Source organism: Periplaneta americana, chromosome 6, assembly GCF_040183065.1.
Source record: "Periplaneta americana isolate PAMFEO1 chromosome 6, P.americana_PAMFEO1_priV1, whole genome shotgun sequence".
Classification (NCBI taxonomy): domain Eukaryota; kingdom Metazoa; phylum Arthropoda; class Insecta; order Blattodea; family Blattidae; genus Periplaneta; species Periplaneta americana.
The window spans coordinates 89,432,460-89,453,630 of record NC_091122.1 but is presented as its reverse complement, the minus strand read 5'-3'; the positions used below and the strand labels follow the sequence as shown (position 1 = coordinate 89,453,630).

Below are 21,171 nucleotides of genomic sequence, written 5' to 3'. Positions count from 1 at the left end.
CTCAAATGCAGTGTAAGTAAACTTCCACAAAATCACAGTGGTTCAGATTTAAGTCTGTTATCTCCGTTTTCTTCAATGCTACTAATTCATCTCGTTCATTGTATAAGCCATCAACCCTCGAAACCTCGCAGGTGAGGGATAAAACGAGGAAAATAACAACTAATGCGAATATTATTAGTAATATTTATCTGGATGGTGAAAAGTGAACATAATGTGAGACGATATTGAACATAGAAAGTAAGTAAAAAGGAATTCAAATGAGCAGAACAATGACAACTTGAGTTTTTGGGTATAACAGAATAATTTGCCATATAATTAGTAGAGTCCGGAATTTTAGGTGGTAAAAGTTAAGAATGACACTGAGTGTAGATGAATAGATGTATTGCCCATGTGGTTTTAAATCTAGTTCATAGGAGTCCGATATGTAATAATAAACAGCAGAGTCACAAGGACTGAGTAATGAATCTTGTAAACTGTGCGCTAATTTATAAGTGGTAGTTAGGAGGATTACAGACCTTTAACGGTACCAAAAGGAAAATACTGAATATCAAGAATGACGTGTCAAAGAAGTGGGGGCATGGCTTCTATTTTATAAACTATACCGAAGTACAATATTAACTTTTAGCACCTAAAATTCCGGGCTCTAATAATTAAACACTAGATTTATATGTACTAAAAGCTAAAGCTGCCACCAAGTGCACTACAGTCGAAGTGGTACTGGTATCTGTTGGAAAGGTTTTTAGGCCTGGAACACGAACTCCGAAATCTGTCAATACAGAAATGAGACATGTAGGCTGGAGAATGCATCCTGTACACTGTGCTCTGATGTGTGACAGATAAGGACAGTAACAGTATCAAAATAAATACTGACAATATTTCTTAAGAGTTTTTAACCACCACTTACATGTAAGTTGAGGCACCATGCCATAAAGTTAATGTTATTTAGACCTACTTATAGAAATAGCGTAGCAGTATGCAAGCTTGAAATTAACAAATCACAACTACTCCTGAAGTGCCAGAACATGGTTTTCGATAAAATAGCAAATGGACAAGTGTTTAAGCAGAGGATATGAGATGCCCACCACCATTTTTATGCAAGATATCAAAATTAAAATATTTTTCAAATAGCTAACATCGTCCATTTCAAAGTGTGGTAAAGACTAGTTAAACGTAATTAATATATTTTCGAGTCTATATTTTTTGCTGGTACGGTAACTGCGAGATTTTATTTTAGACGGTATGGCATACTAGCCCAACTACAGCACTGTTTTGGTGTTGAAATACCCCATATATTAATACGTTTTTCATACTGAGAACAGCAGTAAATCGTTTCTGGTTCATATAATTTCTGACGGTTTTAATTATATTTAGAGATGAAAAATATATTTCAGGTTCAGTTCTTGTTATTGGTAGGTAGTATTATCTTCAGAAGAGTTGATAGGTATTTCGCTGAAAGTAGCTATACTGTACCGAAAATAATTAAGTAAATGAGCTGAAGAAGAGAGATAACACTTTCGATATTCTTTAAGTCTGGTCTCTCTTATACAACAGACAGTTCGGTATAAAGTCTTTCTGCTTGATATGACAGAAATCTTATGAAGATCGTAAAATAGGCCTATATTATTAATAATGATCGTTACAAATGTAATGGTATATCAGCCATAATGATCTGATCAGATTTCATTAAAAATTATTCTACTTCTTCACTGTGATTTCAGGAATTTCTTTAAAATAATGCAGAATGATCTAGATTAGGTTTGCATGTGGTTGCATATACGTATATGTGATGTTTAATTTATTGAATACCAGTACCTTATGCAACCTTTTGTTGAAATCTGGCTGTCCCTGTAGTCCTTGCAGGCTCGCAGGAATATACCAGAAGCATACGTTGATAAATTCTGGGTCAGTAACAAGTTTGAAGTTTGGGCGCAGTTGTACAGCTCTGTTGAAGTAATCAGCACAATCCATCAAACTATCCACGTGTTGTTCAAAGCCCAGTGTTCCCTGCAAAATCACAAACATACAAAGCAGTCACATTCTCACTTTGTGTTGTGTGTTCTCTTAAATAATACCTATATCAATCAAGACAACATTCCGTAAAAATAAAAATAAAATAAATATCATGAATAAAAAACAGACGTATCAGAAATGCTAAAATATTAATGGTGAAAATAAGTATTCAATATGTTTGAAGCGCAACGCAACAACATATATTAAACTGTATTGACTGATAAAAAATGAACCTCTGGAATAAATCATCAGGCATTATCACAAGGATAAAAAAAGTATTATGATGAATATGGCTTATGTTAAGAACCAGGGGAAAGCACCATTACAAAGATTTATTTACAAAGAAATGATAAATTCGTACCATGTCAGTGACCGAACCTCTCTATCTATATCTTATGGATTTGAATCCCTGCTCCTTGGAAACCTTGCCATTTGAGGTCACTTTATTTGTAATTATAATTACATTTAAACTCAACTTTACACAAATGAGAGTATTATTATGAAAGTAACAAAAAAATCAGGAAATCATAAAAAAATGGTTTTCCCCAGCCGTGGGACTGATGCCGGATGGTGCATGGCAAGTCCTCGACCTCACTTCATTTCACCCCCTTTGGTCTGATTACCTGGTTGGGTTTTCTCCGAGGTTTTCCTCAACCATAAGGCAAATGCCAGGTAATCTTTTGGCGAATCCTCGGGCCTCACCTCATCTCAGTACATCTCGCCAAAATATTGTAAAAATTTGTAGAAAATTGCAAAATTGTAAAATTGTAAAAATTGTAAAATATTGTAAAACTGTAAAAATTGTAATTGTAATCTTGTAAAATTTTGACTTGTTCCACATCTTAAAGCTTCATTGCTAATGTAAGATCTATGGAATATAATAAATGAAACGAAAATGAAAATGAAATGCCTTTATGATAGGAAGAAATGACAGTTGAACATTTCATATCACAAGCAGAATTTAAAAAATAACATAAGAAGACCGAAAATTGGAACTTTCATCTAAGAATATCCTATATTGAATCTATGTCACTGCATTTCATGCCGTGCTTTTATATAATACGGCATTTTTATGGTGGTTCTGGATACTAACTGATAATGCAAGGACCTCAGTAGACCATTTATAGAGACTTGTGTTGGTATTCTAGATCTACAGGACTATTTACTCTTAAGAGGACTCGTGCATTACCATCCCTTCACCTGGTTGTAAAGATTATTCGATGTGGCCTACTGAACAACAGATCTCAGCTAATGTTTCAGTGAAGCCAGTGGCTATGGCTATTCTCGTATCTGAAAAAACTCTATTAAATATAGTAATATCTTAAACGTGGGTAAGACCGAACAGTTCCCTTATTAGCCTTCAATATTACAGATGTAGGCTACATTAGAGGGAAACATGGAAAGTTGGTGGCCTTGATCAGTTTCCACCTGGAAGCCTTGTATGATTTACTGATGGCTTCAAAATAGGAGGAAACACTAGAGCTGGCATATTTGGACTAAGAACCAAAATATGCAGACTAGCTATTTAATTTGGATTGTACTGTATATAAAACAGTTTTCAATGCGCAAGTTTATGTCATTCTTGCCTGTATCTTGAAAAACACGAAAAAATCATATAGGAATATGAACATTACTGGGTAAGCATATTATCTTCTAGCCAGAAAGCAACAGTTCTGGCAATTGGTAGGCATTCTCACACATGGAGGTACAGAGGCAGTACAGTATTAGAATGTTTCTATATTCTCCTTCCATTGTGGAGGTGATTGTAAATGATTTTAGAATGCCTAATGCAGACAAATTAATTTACCGGGCAAGCAAATTATCTCCCAACCAAAAAGTGACAACTTTGGCTATAGGCAAGTATGCTCCCATAAGCAAATATCTCTGGTGCCTCTTTCTAGTAATAAAATGGCCCATCATATATGTACAAGAGGATGCAGCTTATGATAAAGAGGAACTGAGTCATCAGCTCTGATCTTCTCTATCTGCACTATAAATGGACGAATCAATGTAGATGATCTAGCATTTCTACTTGCATTTGTCCGGTACCAATATGAAAACTCACTGGAAGATCTATTCTTGTGTCGACCACTGCCAGCTAATGCTTCTGAATCAGAATTTTTCGGAATCTTCAATGAATATATTCTTTAACAAATGTTATGATGTTTGTGCAGAGAGTGCGAAGACTATGGTAGAGAAAACAGCTGGTGCATAACACATATCAAGATGGTGGCAGACAATTGCAGAAGTAGTCATTGTTATTTTACATCGTCAAAGAGTTTCCGTGAAAAAACTGTCACAGTCCTTCAAGACCATCTTCGATGAAGCAGTAAAAACCATGAAATTCATCAAGTCAAGATCTCTGAATTAAAGAATTTTCACACTCTTCTGTGGAGATGTAGGAAGCCTTCACAAGTTCCTTTTTTCTTCACACAGAAATAAAATTGCTTTCACGAGGCAAAACTTTAAGTAGACTCTCTGAACTTAGACCTGAGGTAAGAACTTTCTTCACGAACAAACACTTTGAGATGGAAGACTGTTTGAGTAACACTGGCTGTTCAGTCTTGCCTATTTAGCATATCTTTAAATAAATGAGATCAACCCATCCCTTCAAGGAAAAAGCGCAAATCTGTTCACTGAAGAAGATAAAATTCTGGGTTTTATCATTCTCCGTGATTTTGAAATCTTCTCTACTTGAAAACCTCCAGGTGGAGAGTGACGGAAATCTTCGAGAAACAGATAATCCTTGTGAAAAACTTATAAAATATTTGGAGAAAAATGCACCACACTATAATGCAATATTTCTCAGAAGAGAAGAGTGAACATTATCGTCAGCATGTATGGGTAAAAACCCATTGTTATTCAAGGAAGACCCATCTTGGTTCACAGTTAAAGAATATGAAGCGTTAATACTTTTCATACCTGAATCATCCTCACAATCTCAGTTTCAGAAGCTACTTCGTGAGTTTTTAGTGCAACCTCATGAAAGAATATTAAATATTATCAAAGAAATCTCTTAAGATGCTGTTTCCTTTTGTAAGTACTAGTGTAAAATTGTAGTTAGGAAGGTTTTAATATATTACATTGTAGCTACTTAGTATTTAATATATAAAACCACATGAAAGAAAACTTAAAATAGGATTATATTAAACAGGTTTCAAAGAATGTATGAAATAACAGAAATAATAAGAAACAAAATGCCTTAAAAAGCAAGTAGTTAAAATTTTACAAAGTAGTAGCAGCACCTATATAATCTTATTGAGGTGAAAATTGGACATTAAATCGAATAGCTAAGACAGTAATAGTGTCGGCAAAGATGAGGTTGCTATTGGGATATACCAGTGGTTCCCAACGTTTTGAGTGTCAAGAACCCATAAAGTTCATACTTTATTTTGGTAGACCCTCTAAAATGTTTTGCATAATTTAAGCCCATAAACATATTTTACTCATTTAATAAATTGGCAGCGATATTAAATTTTCTGAATATAATCTAAAAATACATATAATACAAAAATATTTTATACTCCACGTTTTCCTAATAAAAATGAAATTAGTTTTTTAGACATGCTGGTACCGTAAGGTTATTAATGGGATGGTTGACATTACCTTGCAGCTGTCTGTTTGAGAAGTCTGGTTCAATTGCAGATACTCTAAGTAACAAGTTTAGCTCAACATTAAATTTACTTCTATATTTATTCTTCAACAAGATCAAAGCAGAAAATGTACCCTGGGCACAAATATGTTGATGCAAGTGACATTTAAGTCTAGTAATGCAATTCGAAAAATATCGGGATACATGGTCGTGTATGCAACCAAGATTGCAACAGGGTCGTTGTAGGAAACACGATTTTTAACTCGAATCTGAAGATAATTCTAACAAATTCTCTTCTTATTTCAGGGACAAATTATATTTTGTCTTCAAAATGTGGTTTTTACACAATTGTTTTTTTTTTTAATTACAGGAAGGGAAATATTTCCTTAATTTTAATGTTAATTCATCAAAATGTTCTTTATATTTGAAGAGTGCACGGGAAAAACTTGATAAGTCACGTTTTACTGTTTTTACAGGAGAGCAAGTTAAACATTTCAAGTCCCATTATATTCTATTGTCTTTGGTTGATCATTTTTTAAATTTTTTTGAACAACTGAACTTGTTATTCTGCACATTTAAACTACACAACTCTACACTGCCTAAGCTATTACATGACATTTAAAACAGAAAATCGATAATTTTGGATTTATCAAGTTTTTCCTTGTGCTCTTCAAATTCATAACGACATTTGACATAATCGTTTGTTGTTAGAAACTCACTTGGAGTGGGAGACTGTCGAATTTTCGACTGACAACTCAGTTGGATCACAAGTTTTAATTCTGTATTGTTGCTTCAATCTTATCCAGAATGGTGAACAGTAAGGTGTATCGAAAAAAAATTTTCTTTGAAAATTGAAAGTGGCTAGTGCGGAAAAGTTGCGATTTGTGGCAGAAAGACAGAAAGTGAAAGAAAAATAAATTTAGTCAATATCTTGTGTTTCTGCATCAATATTAAAGATTCGAATTTATAATGCATACTTGTAAAACTTATTATAACAACAGTGTGCATACCTATACAGCTACTTCCGTCAGCCAGATCTTCTAAAAGTAAGTAAATAGAGTACAAGAAGGGAAGCTCAGTATGTTCTTGCTGCCATTAGGGTGGAGTGAGAGAAGAGAGGGATGCTGGAAGTCAGGGTAGCGTCTGCCCAGTAGTCGGATTTGGTAAGCTACGCTGGCTAGGTTTTATCACTGTTGTTCCTGTGACATAGTGTATCATATCAATGGTTTAGTGGTAGATGTAATAGCTTTTATGCCTGCTTTGTCATGAGTGGAAAAAAATAATTCCGCACTCGCAACGTTGATAAGAGTACTTTGTTTGGTACACCAGAACCAATAAGAGAGTCGCAACTTCCAACCCATAAGATGTGATAACACATTTTCTTTGGATCAAAGAGTTAAAGACAAACGAACTAGGTGGAAAACACCCTTCAGTAAAAGACTTCGCTCATGCAACTGCCGTCAAATTTACCGAAGTTTGGAAAGCAGCATGTCTTCCTGCCATCAGCAAATGAAGAGTAATGGAAATGATAAAATTGTGCCATAGTAAATATCAGAATATTCTCAAATCGCACAAACGAAGTAGGCCAACCCCAAGGACGCATGAGCAGACTTTTATTAATAAAGCTCAAAATATGTTTGATATATGCACCTGTAAGTGTTCAGACCTGGAAAGCCTCTGTGAATGTGAGTCAAGTAGGAAAGTTCCATCGATAGAACTATCCTTTTTAATAGACCAGAAAAATGATGATTCGTGATATCGACATTATGACGACTAAGACACTACGTAAGAGGGAAGAGAGAAGCAGACATCAGTTACAAGCTCTGAATCTTCGCCCTCGCCCACTCGGAACAGCTGTCAAGCAGTGTAGATTCTGACTTCGAATCTAAGCCTTCTGCTACTCAGGCTCGCTTGTCTCTACCAAAATTACCATCAGCAGCCTTTAGAACAGGCGCGTCGAGAAGAAACGTGGCTCTAATTGAGACAGCTGTAATACTTGGGACAGAAGTTAAAGATCTGCCATGTCACACTCAGGCCGTTGAAAGATGTGTAAAAGTGGTAACTGATGCAGCTAAATCAGTGTGTAGACAAGAAGCTACAGATCGTTACATTCGAGTAAGACTGCGATTAAGAAAAGAAATGCCATGTTTCGAAACTCAGTCTGACTGTACAGTGTAAAACTAACATTTGACACCCGAGTATACTACTATGGGTGGGTGAAGGGATGGGGCTGGAAGTGCAGTCACTTCCTCGTGGTGAGCCCTGGGTTATTTCTGAGTGTAAATTTAAAGATATAAGCGAAGAGCTGCACTACAAAAAAAAAACTGAAAACATACATAGAGCATTAGGCTCGTGAAACTTCAGAGCTAATGCAGAGACACAGGATTTTATCGAATTACTATTTTCTTTTTTTCTGCGGTATTTCTGCCACAAGTCGCAACTTTTCCGCACTAGCCACCTTCACTTTGCGGGGGGGGGGGGGGGGGGAGGAAATTTCGATACACCCTAGTGAACAATGTTAAAGTTAAACTCTGGAAACTGAATTTAGAGAATTTAAATACCAGATAGGTAGGTAAAACTTGCAAGCCAAGAGAAGTCCTTCAAACTATCTCATTTCTGTTAAACTCTGTGTCTCAAAAGTCTGAAACAAGCAAATATGAGGCGTTCCATAAGAGAAGGGCGAGCCCGCCAAGGGTCCAATTTTGTGTTTTTTACATCTCCAAATATTTAAGATACATATCTGTAACATAAGCCTGGGAGACATTGGCCAGCTCGCCCTTACTACATCGAAATTATCATCGTTTGTAAGGTTGAAGAAATTGTATAGCCTGTGACAGGTTCATAATATTCATATTACTCCATATGAGAAGGGTGAATACGTCACTCTGCCTGAAGGCATGCGCCATTCATTGTCTGTGTTGTTGTAACCACACAGACGAGTATAACCGTAGTGAGGAATTATGTGTATTTACGGCCATTGTAATAGCTTATTATGAGTAAGAGTGACAGTGTTAATCAACCAGGTAACGTCAGAGGCATATCGAAAAATGGAAAAACGTACAAGCAAAGGAACAAAGGTGAATCGTACATTAGTATGAAAACATCTCAACATGTACAAGCTCGCGGTACAGGCCTGCCATGTACTTCTGGATGCTTCAACGCATTAGGTATGGAGAAAATACAATCTGTATTTCGTAATTTCTGGGAGTTGAGCGATTATGACCTCCAGGATGCCCATATTTCTAAGCTCGTAACCAGTGTTGATGTGAACAGATGTCGCATTAAGAACAGGCCGACGTCTTTCAGCTGGTTTTGTCAAAGAGATATGTCACGTCAATAAAGCTCACAACTGATAAAGTAAAGGATCTGAAAGCTCTCCTTATCTATGTGCGACAGAATATTTCTGGACGCCATGATCGGCAAACAAAACATGCAACTAGCAGTGACTGACTCAGAGGAACATGTTCATGAAGATGTTGTAATGGATTATTAGTGCCTCTGTTCCCAGAACAAGTGAGACCACTTTTGATAGCAAGAATAATAACATGACAGGCATCTACTTATTTTTGTTTATTAATAATTTCAGACACTTTGTAAATGTCACATCACAGTGCGATTAGGTGTTTTTATTTATTATTATTATTATTATTATTATTATTATTATTATTATTATTATTATTACATTGTTATTAATGTCTGCCACTATTGAGTTCATTCTACGCCCTTTGCTTTTTCTAATATACTGTTTACAAATTATTCCCATAATATTGATGAGTTTATAGTGTCATCTATGGTCACTATTAAGTTGTAATATTAAATTGGACATTTAATTGCAATTTTCAATAAAGGTATTCGTTTTTCAGTGTACAAAGTAATTATCATTATTTACAGACGTATCCTTGGCGGCTTCACCCTTATCTCTTTTACAGGTAAAATACTTTGAACATCGATTATCTCTACAGGTACATTTGGCATCGCTCTTCTCTTACGTAACACCTCATATATATATATATATATATATATTTTCCAACAAGCTGAGAAAAATCAGAAAACATAAAGTTAATTTTAATTAAAATATAATTTGAAAAAACCTTGTTTCCTCGAGGAGTCAGCAGACTTCAGGTTGGGAATCACTGGGCTATACATTTATACATAAAAATACAAATAAGGCATACAAACAGACGTGGAGGTATTACGAGAGAATAAGAAAAAAATATCGAGATACATGCGCACATTTTCCGAATGCCAACACAGACTTCCCAGAATAATGCTAAATTTAAAATCTAGAGGAGAGTGAGATATCAGGTGCCAGCTAACTATAAGTCAGGATGAATTCTCTCGAAGTCAAGAAGAGACCAACAAGTCCAGACCATAACTCCCGTTTAGTGCAAATCTGAAAAATTTGGGTGTTCACGTCGATGAACACTTAAATTGGGCCACACACATATATATAAAAAGTATTTTCTATGCTGCACTTACTTCGAGGAATAAACAATTTTCTTCCTTTTAAATTAAAATAAATCTTAGTCCAGACACTTATCATGCCATAGTTCCACTACTGCAACGTTCTATTAAGTGATCTCAGCTATGACCCAACCCAAAAATTACAGCGTGTCCATAATGTCTGTGTTCGGTTTATATGTAATATCCATCTCTATGATCATATATCACCGTCTTTCATTGAATTGTCTTGGCGTCGGCTGGCTGACAAACGCAGTTTGCATTGCCTTTCTCCTCTTGCACACATCAACCCCTGAATACCTTGCATCACGATTTCACACATCGACACTCTATTGTCAGTCCCTCTTTACAAAACTTCCGCGTATTCGTCTTTTACAATAGATACTATTCATTCTTGAAATTCATTATCTACAGATGTTAGGGGCGGCCGACCTTCAAGCTTTCAAGTTCAAAGTGAAACATTTTATTTTAGAATGCACAGTGTCCAAGGGTATATATTATAATTCACAATTGTAATTAGTTTATAAAGTAATTATGTAATTTAAATTGTCATCTAGTTTAAGTAAATATTTGAAGTTCGATAATCCTCTGGCTTATGCATATTTTTCTGTTTCGATTTTGTCTTAGGTATACCTATAACTTTCCTTTGTATTAACATTATATTATCATTATTTCCTTTTTATCCTTTGGTTGAGTGGAAGAGAAGGCCTCACGGCTTAACTCTGTCAGAAAAAATAAAGCATTATTATTATTATTATTATTATTATTATTATTATTAAATTACATGATTATAATAATAAAATGATACCTTTGCTTTCCACATGAGCCAGAATTTAAAGACATCAGCTCTGCGTCCACATTGTAGATATTTGTCTCCAGTATCGAAAGAAGTGTCATAAAATTTGTCCTTTTGGAAGAGATAAGAAGCACTGCGAGAATGACAAGCGGTAAGGATGCCCGGATGTCGCACTAACAACACTGAACACTGCTGTGGGACTGCCAACAATTTATGTGGATTCCAAAGTACAGAATCAGCTCTGCAACATAAATGATGGCAAATACAATAATTACATTATTCTCTTGTTGTGAAGGAAAATATAAAATTTATAACAACTTTGAAAACACAGCCACATTTAAATTGTTCAAAATGAATTATTAATACCGTATTTGTAATATATATAAAAATTTGTAAAAATAAAGCTTTCTATTTTCGTGGTACAGTAGTTACAAATACACAAAAATACTACACAATTACCAGTAGTAGTGCACACAAAAAGCTGTTGATAACGTCAACTATTTTTGGGTAAGATTTTGCATAACAAACAACTTTCCCTAGCAAAGTACCCCATCGGGTTCACAACTGATTTTGGAACACTGAAATGTCAGAAACACTTTACTAAGATTTAACACCCTAGAAGGAGCTTTTACAAACATCTTTTCATACTTTACACATTCCATATTTTCTATCTTGTAATATGTACGAACTTCTTCTGCCATCCTGTGTAAGTCGTGGGCTAAGCATGTCAAATTATTTATATTTGAGTACAGGTTTCTGGTTTGCTAACTGGCTTTTTAACATGTAAGGTGGAGCATCACTGAAGAAAAGTAACACATTTTCTCGTTTAATAGCATCTGATCATATTTAAGGAGCAGGGAACTTTCAAATAAATCAACTATAGTTGAATGGAATGAATATGCCATGGCACTTCAATCCCTGAAGAAGATGGCAGAGCTAGTCATCGAAGCTTTGAAAGCAACTAGGCCTATCCAACTCATCTGGCTGAAAACCCAAGAAGAATTATTCCATATCCAATGCCAGAAAACCTCAAGTCCTATACAGTTGAATGATTTGCTTTTTCCAATACATCTAATGTCAAAAGAAAACTTATTTCTGAGTTCATGAACTGGCAATATTCTAACAGTAACAATCAACAACATCAGCCATTTCATTGAGCTGAGATCTAGTAGGCTCTGAAGATGGTGTGAAGAAGCACCGAAACAGCTGTAAGCTGCACGTGCTTACACAATTAGCACGAGTAAGATCGCCATTTAATCAATTATTTATATTCAAGTGTTAAAAATAGTGTACGAAAGATTCAACATGGACTCATATTTTATTGTTAGCAAAAGATGATCATATGAAATTTATCATTCTTTCATAACAAGATGGTAGTAATAAGTGCACATGCTTGCTGGAATCGACAATGGAAATCCACATTTTAAACACATTGTATTCTTTTCAATTAAGTGTTTAAAATGTATATTTTCAAGTTTACAGAAAGGAATATTCGCACATATCAACATCAAGCACAATACTTAATGAAAAGTCGGCTGATCCGTATTCAAACCAGGAAACAATTTTAAATGTTCATTGTATTTTTTTGTTTCACAATGTTTTTGTAAATCGTGAAGTTTTTTCACTTTACACAATATAGTTTCATCCTTGACTGTATATCTATAATATACATTTCCAAATCCTATTATAAGCACAAGAAACGTTTTAGACTTTATCGGAGGCATTTTAATACACATTCAAGTATCTTCACCAGATCACAACTAAACTCCTGACATAAGGTTCAAAAAGAAAGAGAAGAGAAAAGAGCAATGCTATATCTATGTCAATTATTAAAAGACAATTAGTGGTGGTTCGTGCCTAAAATGACAAGGAGTCACTACTTTTAGGATATTACATAGTTTTTCAACAATTTAAACAATATCTAATTTCTGAAAAATTAAAAAAAATACTACAGTTCTTTAAAGTAGACAATTACCTTAAAATTAAACTGATGATGATGATGATGATGATGATCTTTGAAAGAACAGCGATTTTTCCTTACGTAATCATTCTGTCTTTCAGTACCTATTCTGTCCGAAAGAAGAGCTAAGCTGTTGCCTAATTTCTGTTCTTCTAAAGCAGGGATGAGACGATATTAGCTCTCAATCATGGTAGAAGAGCTCGACCTTGATCACGAGCGCATAGCGCATTCACTGTAACGTAGACAACAGGGATGTACATGCACATGCAGCGAATAAAGGCAGCAATTATTACAATAACTTGCGTTACTAAATTTCTGGCTATGTAATAGGGCTAATTACTCAGTTATTTAATATACATGTACATATATAAACAAATCGCAAAGGGAAGGGCTTTTAGGAAAAAAAAGGGAAATAGGAAAAGTTAATTGTATGTAAACCATGTTATTGTTAAAAGCAATTATTTATTATGTAAATACTTCACTTCATTGGTTAGGAGAAACTAATAGGGTCTACCTGCTTGACGTGTGTGATCTCTAAGTACTTTTGAGTATTTGTTGAAAAAATAATAATGGCAATATCGATTGAAATAGAGTATATTGATTGTGTGACTGTGAAAATGTAGTCCTTACTCTCCAGTCGTGATTATGTAATGAGTTTTCTTAGAGTGATTTGTGAGATGCACGTAACACGAAAAAAACAAATTGATTAAATTAAGATATTGAGAGCCATCGTAATTTTTGAGGTCAATCATTTAAGGGGATATGTATGACTTTTAAAACTTCCACAATTTCGGCCAAAATTTGTGAAATTTGAACTATATAAACAGATCTATAATAATATCATCTGTACAAAATTTTGTGCAATTAGGTCTAATAGTTTTGAAATTATATTTTTAAGTATATTTTATGTTGATGTTACTAAAAAAGCTCCTTGCATCAAAGTTTTCAAATGTTTAGTTCATATTCGCTCAAAATCCTGAAAATAGTTATTGGAATAAAAGTGAATTAGCATTTTGAGTTTAGTAATAGTATAAGTTAAAGTGCAATCAAAGATAAAATATTGTTGCTAAATTAAAGAAACACGTAGTCTAATAAAAGTAAATATCCAGAAACAAGCAACAAATAAAACATCAATAATACATGTAAAATAAAGAAATAAAAGGAATGTAGATACTATCTGCTGACCCAAATGTAAATTAATTTACCTTCGATGTCAATTCCGAAATCAATTTATTTCTCTCTTCTCCTGAATAATGCCTATATTTTTTTCATGTTGCGTCTGATAATGCCGTTTTATGTTGCTTTTTTTGCAAATGATATTTTTTTTTACATAACAAACACTGGACTTCATCACCATGTTCGAAGCATAAATATTGTATCTTCCACTCATCCTTGAAAGCTTTAAGCGCTTCTGTTCCGTCATGATGCGCTGTGTTCTAAGATCTGTACATCCTTTAGCAATGTTTACAGGTAAAAGAGCTCCGCACGCGCGCAGTGGGCATAAAATAGCTCTCGCCCGCAAATATCAGTCATCATCGCAAGACTGTTCTAAAGACTGATAAATGTAGGCAAGCATTCTTACGAGCAATAGATTCCTCATGCTTCTTAATTTTCTGTGTCAAATGGTTTAAATCTGACACATCAGTGCATGTCCAGCTCATATCATTACCAAATAGCAGGAATGGGAAACAAAATGATTTATTTATAGATTCACAACCGCAAATCCAGCCGTTTCTTTCATATTTTTTTACATTAAAAGCTCTGAAAAATGTCTTATCTCGGATTGTTTGTGCTTGCTTTAAATCAAATTCAGGTAACGGCCTTCCAAGCTTCTTTATTTTACACTTATCTTCCAAGATTAAAACTGAAAAATTGGTTTGTGAAAGATATTGAACACTAATCATTTTCTTTGAAAACGAACACTGGTCACAGATGAATATATTAAGACTAAAATACCAAGAGCAACCATTCTTACATTTCTCAAGGGAAAAAATGGAACTCTCTGCATCATAATCCACAGTTAATTCCCGATTTACCACGAAAATCGTCTGTAGCTGCATTTAGATTGGCAACAGGCCATGATTGTTTGACCAAACACCTGCATAGAATTGGAATATATCAGTCCCCTAACTGCACATTGTGCAACTCAAACCAAGAAATGGATTCGGAACACCTCAAAATCTGTGCTTCAGTGGCTGGCCATGATAATATCTTTGAAAAATATTGGAGTGCAAGAGGTCAAATGACTTTACTGTCAAATGCCTGGCATTAGAAAACAACAACAACAACATTTCCGTCATAGCATGTCGACTGTCTCACTATTACATCACTGGACAACTATGCTCAGCACAGTGCGTAGGTCTATTTACCAGAGCATGCACATGTTTCCCCTGCAGCATTCTCCCCTTACCTTTCGCCCTGCACACAAGTCCAGAAGCTGGCTCGGTGAGGTTCAGAGGAGAAATTGAACCTAGTAAGCATGTATTCGATCTCTGCAATTCATAGGTTTTCATACGACAAAGATACATCAGAGCCGCAAGTAAACTTATTAAAGATGAGCAAGAAACAAAGAATGATACAGTTGTGTAAATTATACATAAATTTATTTAAATAATTAAATTGTTTTGCCTTGTTTTCCCTGGGGGTTCTCTGAACCATTGAATGCACCGGACGCACCACCACTGAAGACAGTATAATAGGAACTCCATTTCCCATTAAACTTCGAATGAATAAGGCTAACTTCACGCTTTCTGTCTTTGATGTTGATTAGAAACCTCACAGTACATCAGTCAAGTAGCAGCTGATATCATTTTATCTCAGACATGTCCAACATCACGCCGAAGAGAAGAGGGTGGCTTTACCATTTCCATTCATTGCGGAGATATGACACGTCCGTGTTTACAATGTCTGCTGTGTTGCAGTGATGACTTTAGAAGGTTCTTGGTTTATGAAAATGAAACAATATCTCCTACAACTATAAATTATAAAGTAATTAAAATGTAAGATAAGAATTTTCTTCATCTTCAAATTACAATACCGGTAATTTCTTCCTATGTAATGAAACTAAAACAATTACTAGCATTGATACATCTAAGTAGCAACCATTCATTTTTAACCCAATGCTCGCTGTTTTTATCTTTCGTTTCTCTCTTTATCCTCTCTTACACTCCCTTTCTGTTTTTGTGAATTACGTTTCTGTGTGATTTTATATATAACCAAGGCTTCAATATTTGCTTCGAAAGATAAAGTATTGAGTCTTAAAAGATATACCAGGTGTTCATCAGATAGTCTATTGCGATGCTGACATTTAATCAGTGCTGTCATGGAGGCCATACAGGGCCATACATCGTATGGGAACCTACAATTTTTTTAATGAATCATATAGGGAAAAGAAAATTTTGTCTGTACGGAGCCATATGGCATATGGGTGCCTAAGTTTTGTACGTGGAGATCTGTACAGATTTTAGACCATCTCTTGCTGTTCCTAATGTATTTTGTTTGATGTTCATAAACAAAAATTGTCCACCTCTGCAGCATTGGAATGCAGAATTATATAAAATAATGGTTGAAAAACAAGAAGTGCTGCAAATACACACTCCAAGATTCACTGAAACAAGTGTACATATACGGTAGTGCTTCATGGTGCATTCTTTAAATCAAACTTGTTGTACAATTAAAATGTAAAGCAAAACAATTTCTTTACTTCTTCTTTAATATTAAAAAAATCATTAAATGATAGTCGGAGAGATAGAGAGAGGAGACTAAAATATATTTCAAGGGAGAAAACAAGGGGTGGGGCGTATGGCCAAGAAAAAAATTACGATGACAGCATTGTATTTAATGTAATTATTTTTGGAAAACATCTGCTCGAAAATACATGTAGAGTCAAAGACTGCCATTAACTTGGACGCAAAATGTCTCAACCTGGGAAATTTATCGCTGGCAAAGACTTACGATATTAAAGATATTAAAAGTGAAAAATTCTGCAAAGTAACTAATTTAGTTCCATTTGCAACTCGTGTGGTGTCTCATTGCATGGGAGCTTGAAAGGATTGTACTTTCTGCTCCATATTTTTTTAGCTCTGTACCGGACTTCGCTCTCCTTTTTGACACAAAAATATTGTTCCTCCCACTTAATGTGAAAATGATACTTAGAAGTCTACATTCTGCCAGTTACTATTAATCCTTCACTGAATGTGGATTGTTTTGAATATGTGATCCTCAACAAGTGAAGAAAGCCTTTCCCATTAAGTCTAAGGAGTGGAATGAACTGTGACATAGGAGTAGCTTTTCAAAGAGTGTGATGGACTTGGTTGTTCTAGCCTGTGTGCCTCAGACCTACAGCCGCCTCCATCCAATTATTTAATTTGGTGTCTAAATTACCAGGCCTAATGATTACTATGGTTTGTTATTTGTTTAATAAATACTGAATTCTGACAAATACAATGAGGTAATATCTTCAATAATATTATATCACAATAATACCTGTCAATTCCAGTGAGTTTGCTTCGGTGAGTGCGTGAGAAGAGAATGCCTCCACCCCAAGCAGCATCAACATGAAGCCATAATTTGTATTTCGCACAGACATCAGCCACAGTATTCAACGGATCAAATGCTCCAAGAACTGTTGTCCCTAAGCAAGAAACATTCAACATATTTCAGTTATCATCATCATCATCATCATCATTGTAATAATAATAATAATAATAATAATAATAATAATAATAATCATTCATTCATAGTTTTCTGTCTGAGGACAGATCTTTCACTGCAAACCCAGCATTCTTCAATCTTTCCTATTTAATGTTGATGATAATAATAATAATAATAATAATAATATAATAATAATAATAATAATAGACCAAATAATTTAATAATTAAAAAGTTGCGCATTTTTTAAGCTTCAATACTGTAAAATGCATTGTGGCAAATTACTATTTCTCACTTTTGGCTCGCCTTTAATTTCTAGTGAGTACCACTGCTCTATATCAACCAATATCATTATTACTCTTCCAGACATGACATCGGTTAAGGTCGTAAGTATTTACTATATTGCAGCAAGTTTAGTTATTGAGGATCAAGTCAATTTAGCGCAGAAGGAATAGCGCTATAATGTTACTAAGTCTACTGTAAATAAATATCGAGACAGGTGACATGCTTCATCATCCAAGCTCCAGAAGATCTTGTCTTTACAGAGATCAGTACTAATCTGTAGCCTACTTGTGAAGGCATATAGGTCGCCATTACTATTATCAACATTATTATTATTATTATTATTATTATTATTATTATTAGTCTGCAGCAAGTTTTCGTAGGGAACAGACGTAAGGGTGAAAGTTGTGACTAGTATAAAAGTCATCGGCCTGAGATAAACTAGTAGAAAAAGTGAAGTTATCATAAGAGAAAAATGAAAAAGCAGGTACACCAAGAGATAACAGATGAAAAAACAAATGAATTAGTGAGTGAAATAGTGGGAAACAGTACAGGGATTAACCAGAAGGAAGCAGCACTGATGAATCAGACATTAGAAAACTTAAGACTAGAGGTAGAAAACAACAGGGTGGAGATGGAGAACTTGCGAAAGAGAATAATAGACTAAAAAAGAAAATGAATGAATATCAATTCAACATGAGGAAAAGGAATCTAATAATTTTTAGTTTAGAAGAAATGGATCGCGAAAGAGAAACAAAAACCTTGGAGACAGTATGTGAAGTGTTTAAAGTGATCTTTAATATAAAAGTGAATGAAGAACACATTAATGAAACTTATAAATTACGAAGAGGCGTAAATATGACCGTTTTAGGAATACTAGAATTACGGAAGTGATTTTCAATAATCGAAAACAGCTCAGTGGTTCAAATTTGCACGTAGAAAGAGACCTGTCATCTGAATTAAGGAAAAAAGGAAAACTACTTACTCTCATTTATGAAAGCAGCCACGGCAAAAGGACATTTTGCGAAACTGAAGGTAAGTTAAAAATAAATGGTAAATTTTACGATATGAAGTTCTGCTTGGAGAAAGAAGATCATCCTGAATTCGGAATATGTGTATCCAATGGTAGAAGTAAAGAATGCAGCAGGCAGTCAGGGAGAGCAGTAAGGAGAAGAAGACTGTGTTACAGAAGAATGATGTGGACAAGCAATCAACAAACGAAGACTTCAACTCAAGCCGTGAAAATGAAGAGAAGTGGTGGAAAAAAATATGTACATCTTCTGGAGTGGGAAAATGGGTGGTCTCAGAGCATATTATGGGAGATCAGGTTGAAGAAGTCGAGAACCCAGCCAAGGTTAATGAACGAAGAAGTGCGAAAAAAAACTTACACAAGAACAAGTATGAGGAAGAAAGACTGGATGTATGACAAGTCAGTAGGGTATGAGCTTGCATGTACAGTGGGTACACCATCATACTCGAATAGGGAGAAGAACAAGAACGTCACAAGGAACATGTGTGCGGGAAAGAAGAATCGTGTGGAAAAGGAGAAAATAATTGAGCCAGAAAGCGTCATGGGTGGAGGAATTATAGCTGGAAAAAAGAGTGTGATAAAAAGTGGAAACCAAGACTCGGCAAGCAAAAGCCAAAAAGAGAGTGCAGTTGCAAAAGAAATGGTAATGGAAGAAATTAGTAATAAAGCAGAAGAGAATAACAATAGCAATAAAGACAGAAATATGGAAGCAGTGAACAGTAATGATGGGCCTGAACCTGGGATGTAAATGTGGTAATGTATGAAATGAGGGAAAGAATGGATATGCTACTAAGGGAACTTAATAAATGGGACGATGTGAGGGAAGAGGTAAATAAGAAGAATGTCTAGGAAACTAGAAAGGAATGAAGGGGAATACTGCCTCCTAAGCCAAAAGGACGTACCTCAAGAACTTCAAACTTTCGGATAATGAGCAATTTGTTAAATTACATACTGCATCCATTTTTTAATCACAATTTGATGGTTTTACATTACATATTATTAACAATTACAATTCTGTATCTAATTACATTAATTTTTTTTGGTAGGAATATTAAAATTTCATTTTAAAAATGAGATATGGCTATTTCACTTAGCAAATCAATTGGTTGAGGAAAAACTCTGGAAAAAACCCTAACCTGGATTTAAACCCAGGCCCGCTCGTTTCACAGTCAGACACGCTAATCGTTACTCCACAACAGTGGATGCAAGAAAGGCTTAAAAACTGTTAGATCTTATAAGTTGATTCCTTCCAACAAATACTTTCAATTGGCTCTTCTAATGAACAATCACATGGAAATATCTTCAGTTTGATAGCAAGAGAATGCATTGAACTAGAGCAGTATAAAAGTTAAAATAATATGTTACATTTCAGCATCATAAAAGGAAAGTTTATGTGTCAAAACATCCTACCTGCTGTAGCGACTACCATGAAAGGAGCAGCACCAGTATCTATCATTTTCTGCACTTGTGAATCCAAATGCAATGGATCCATTCGTCCTGTTTTGTCCGTTTGTATTAAACATACATTCTGTTCACCCAGACCAAGCAATGCTGCCATCTTGTGAATTGAGTAGTGAGCATCTTCTGATGCGAATAACACCAGCTTTGGAGCACATCCCAATCCATCTTTCTGACTTCCCAGTGAATCATGACATAAAATGACAAATCAAAAGAATAAGAATAATTAACAGTATTAAGAGTATCATTTATAATAATTATTGTTAGATAATTAGTACTGAATAATGTTACAATGCATTTTACAGCATAAGATCATTCTGTAAACAATCTGAAGATCTATGGAAACATGATCGAACAATTCCAGTTGTATTTGGAGAACTTGTTCCAAACCAAGTCTCCCACAAATCCTAACTCAAGCAAGAAAGAATAGTGCTAGCTGGATTGCAGTGGGATGACAAAGGTAGATGCATCAATCAATAACTTTCATCACTATAAGATAACAATTTTTTTAAATTCTGGAATTTATTGTAGAAGAGTGTAAATTAATCACGTAAACTAAATATTATTCAGAAATTAACAGTACTATTAATTTTTTTTTTCTTTCTACTCTCCTCTCTTTTCTCATAATGTAGAGTTTCCTTCTTCCTTCTATCTCGACTACTTTTGACAAATGATGATTTTATACATATTTTTATTTTTCTACGTTTCAGAACCGAATTTCTCAAGTCAACAAAATAATTAATGGACTAAAAGTTTTCCCTGTCTGTACTAAATGCTGTAGTGAAGAAGCAACATCTACTATTAATTCCATAATTTGGGACATCTGACCGACATCTACAGCTGAACACTAGGATCCAGAATACAAAGCAGAGGTTAACTTAAAAATAAAACACAATATGATTTGCAGAGAGAATACAGAACAATGATAAATT

The 21,171-nt window shown here is 34.7% G+C and overlaps 1 protein-coding gene across 1 annotated transcript in view; it reads right to left on the bottom strand.

Moving 5' to 3' along the window:
- LOC138701472 (cysteine sulfinic acid decarboxylase-like) overlaps window positions 1–21,171 on the bottom strand; it is a 51,381-nt gene that overhangs the window by 10,102 nt on the left and 20,108 nt on the right. The window contains exons 3-6 of the mRNA XM_069828365.1: window positions 20,192–20,411; window positions 17,305–17,452; window positions 10,872–11,100; window positions 1,813–2,004 (exon numbers count right to left, since the gene is read on the bottom strand). Of these exons, the coding sequence (XP_069684466.1) occupies window positions 1,813–2,004; window positions 10,872–11,100; window positions 17,305–17,452; window positions 20,192–20,411 (789 nt within the window). The remainder of the gene's footprint in view (window positions 1–1,812; window positions 2,005–10,871; window positions 11,101–17,304; window positions 17,453–20,191; window positions 20,412–21,171) is intronic.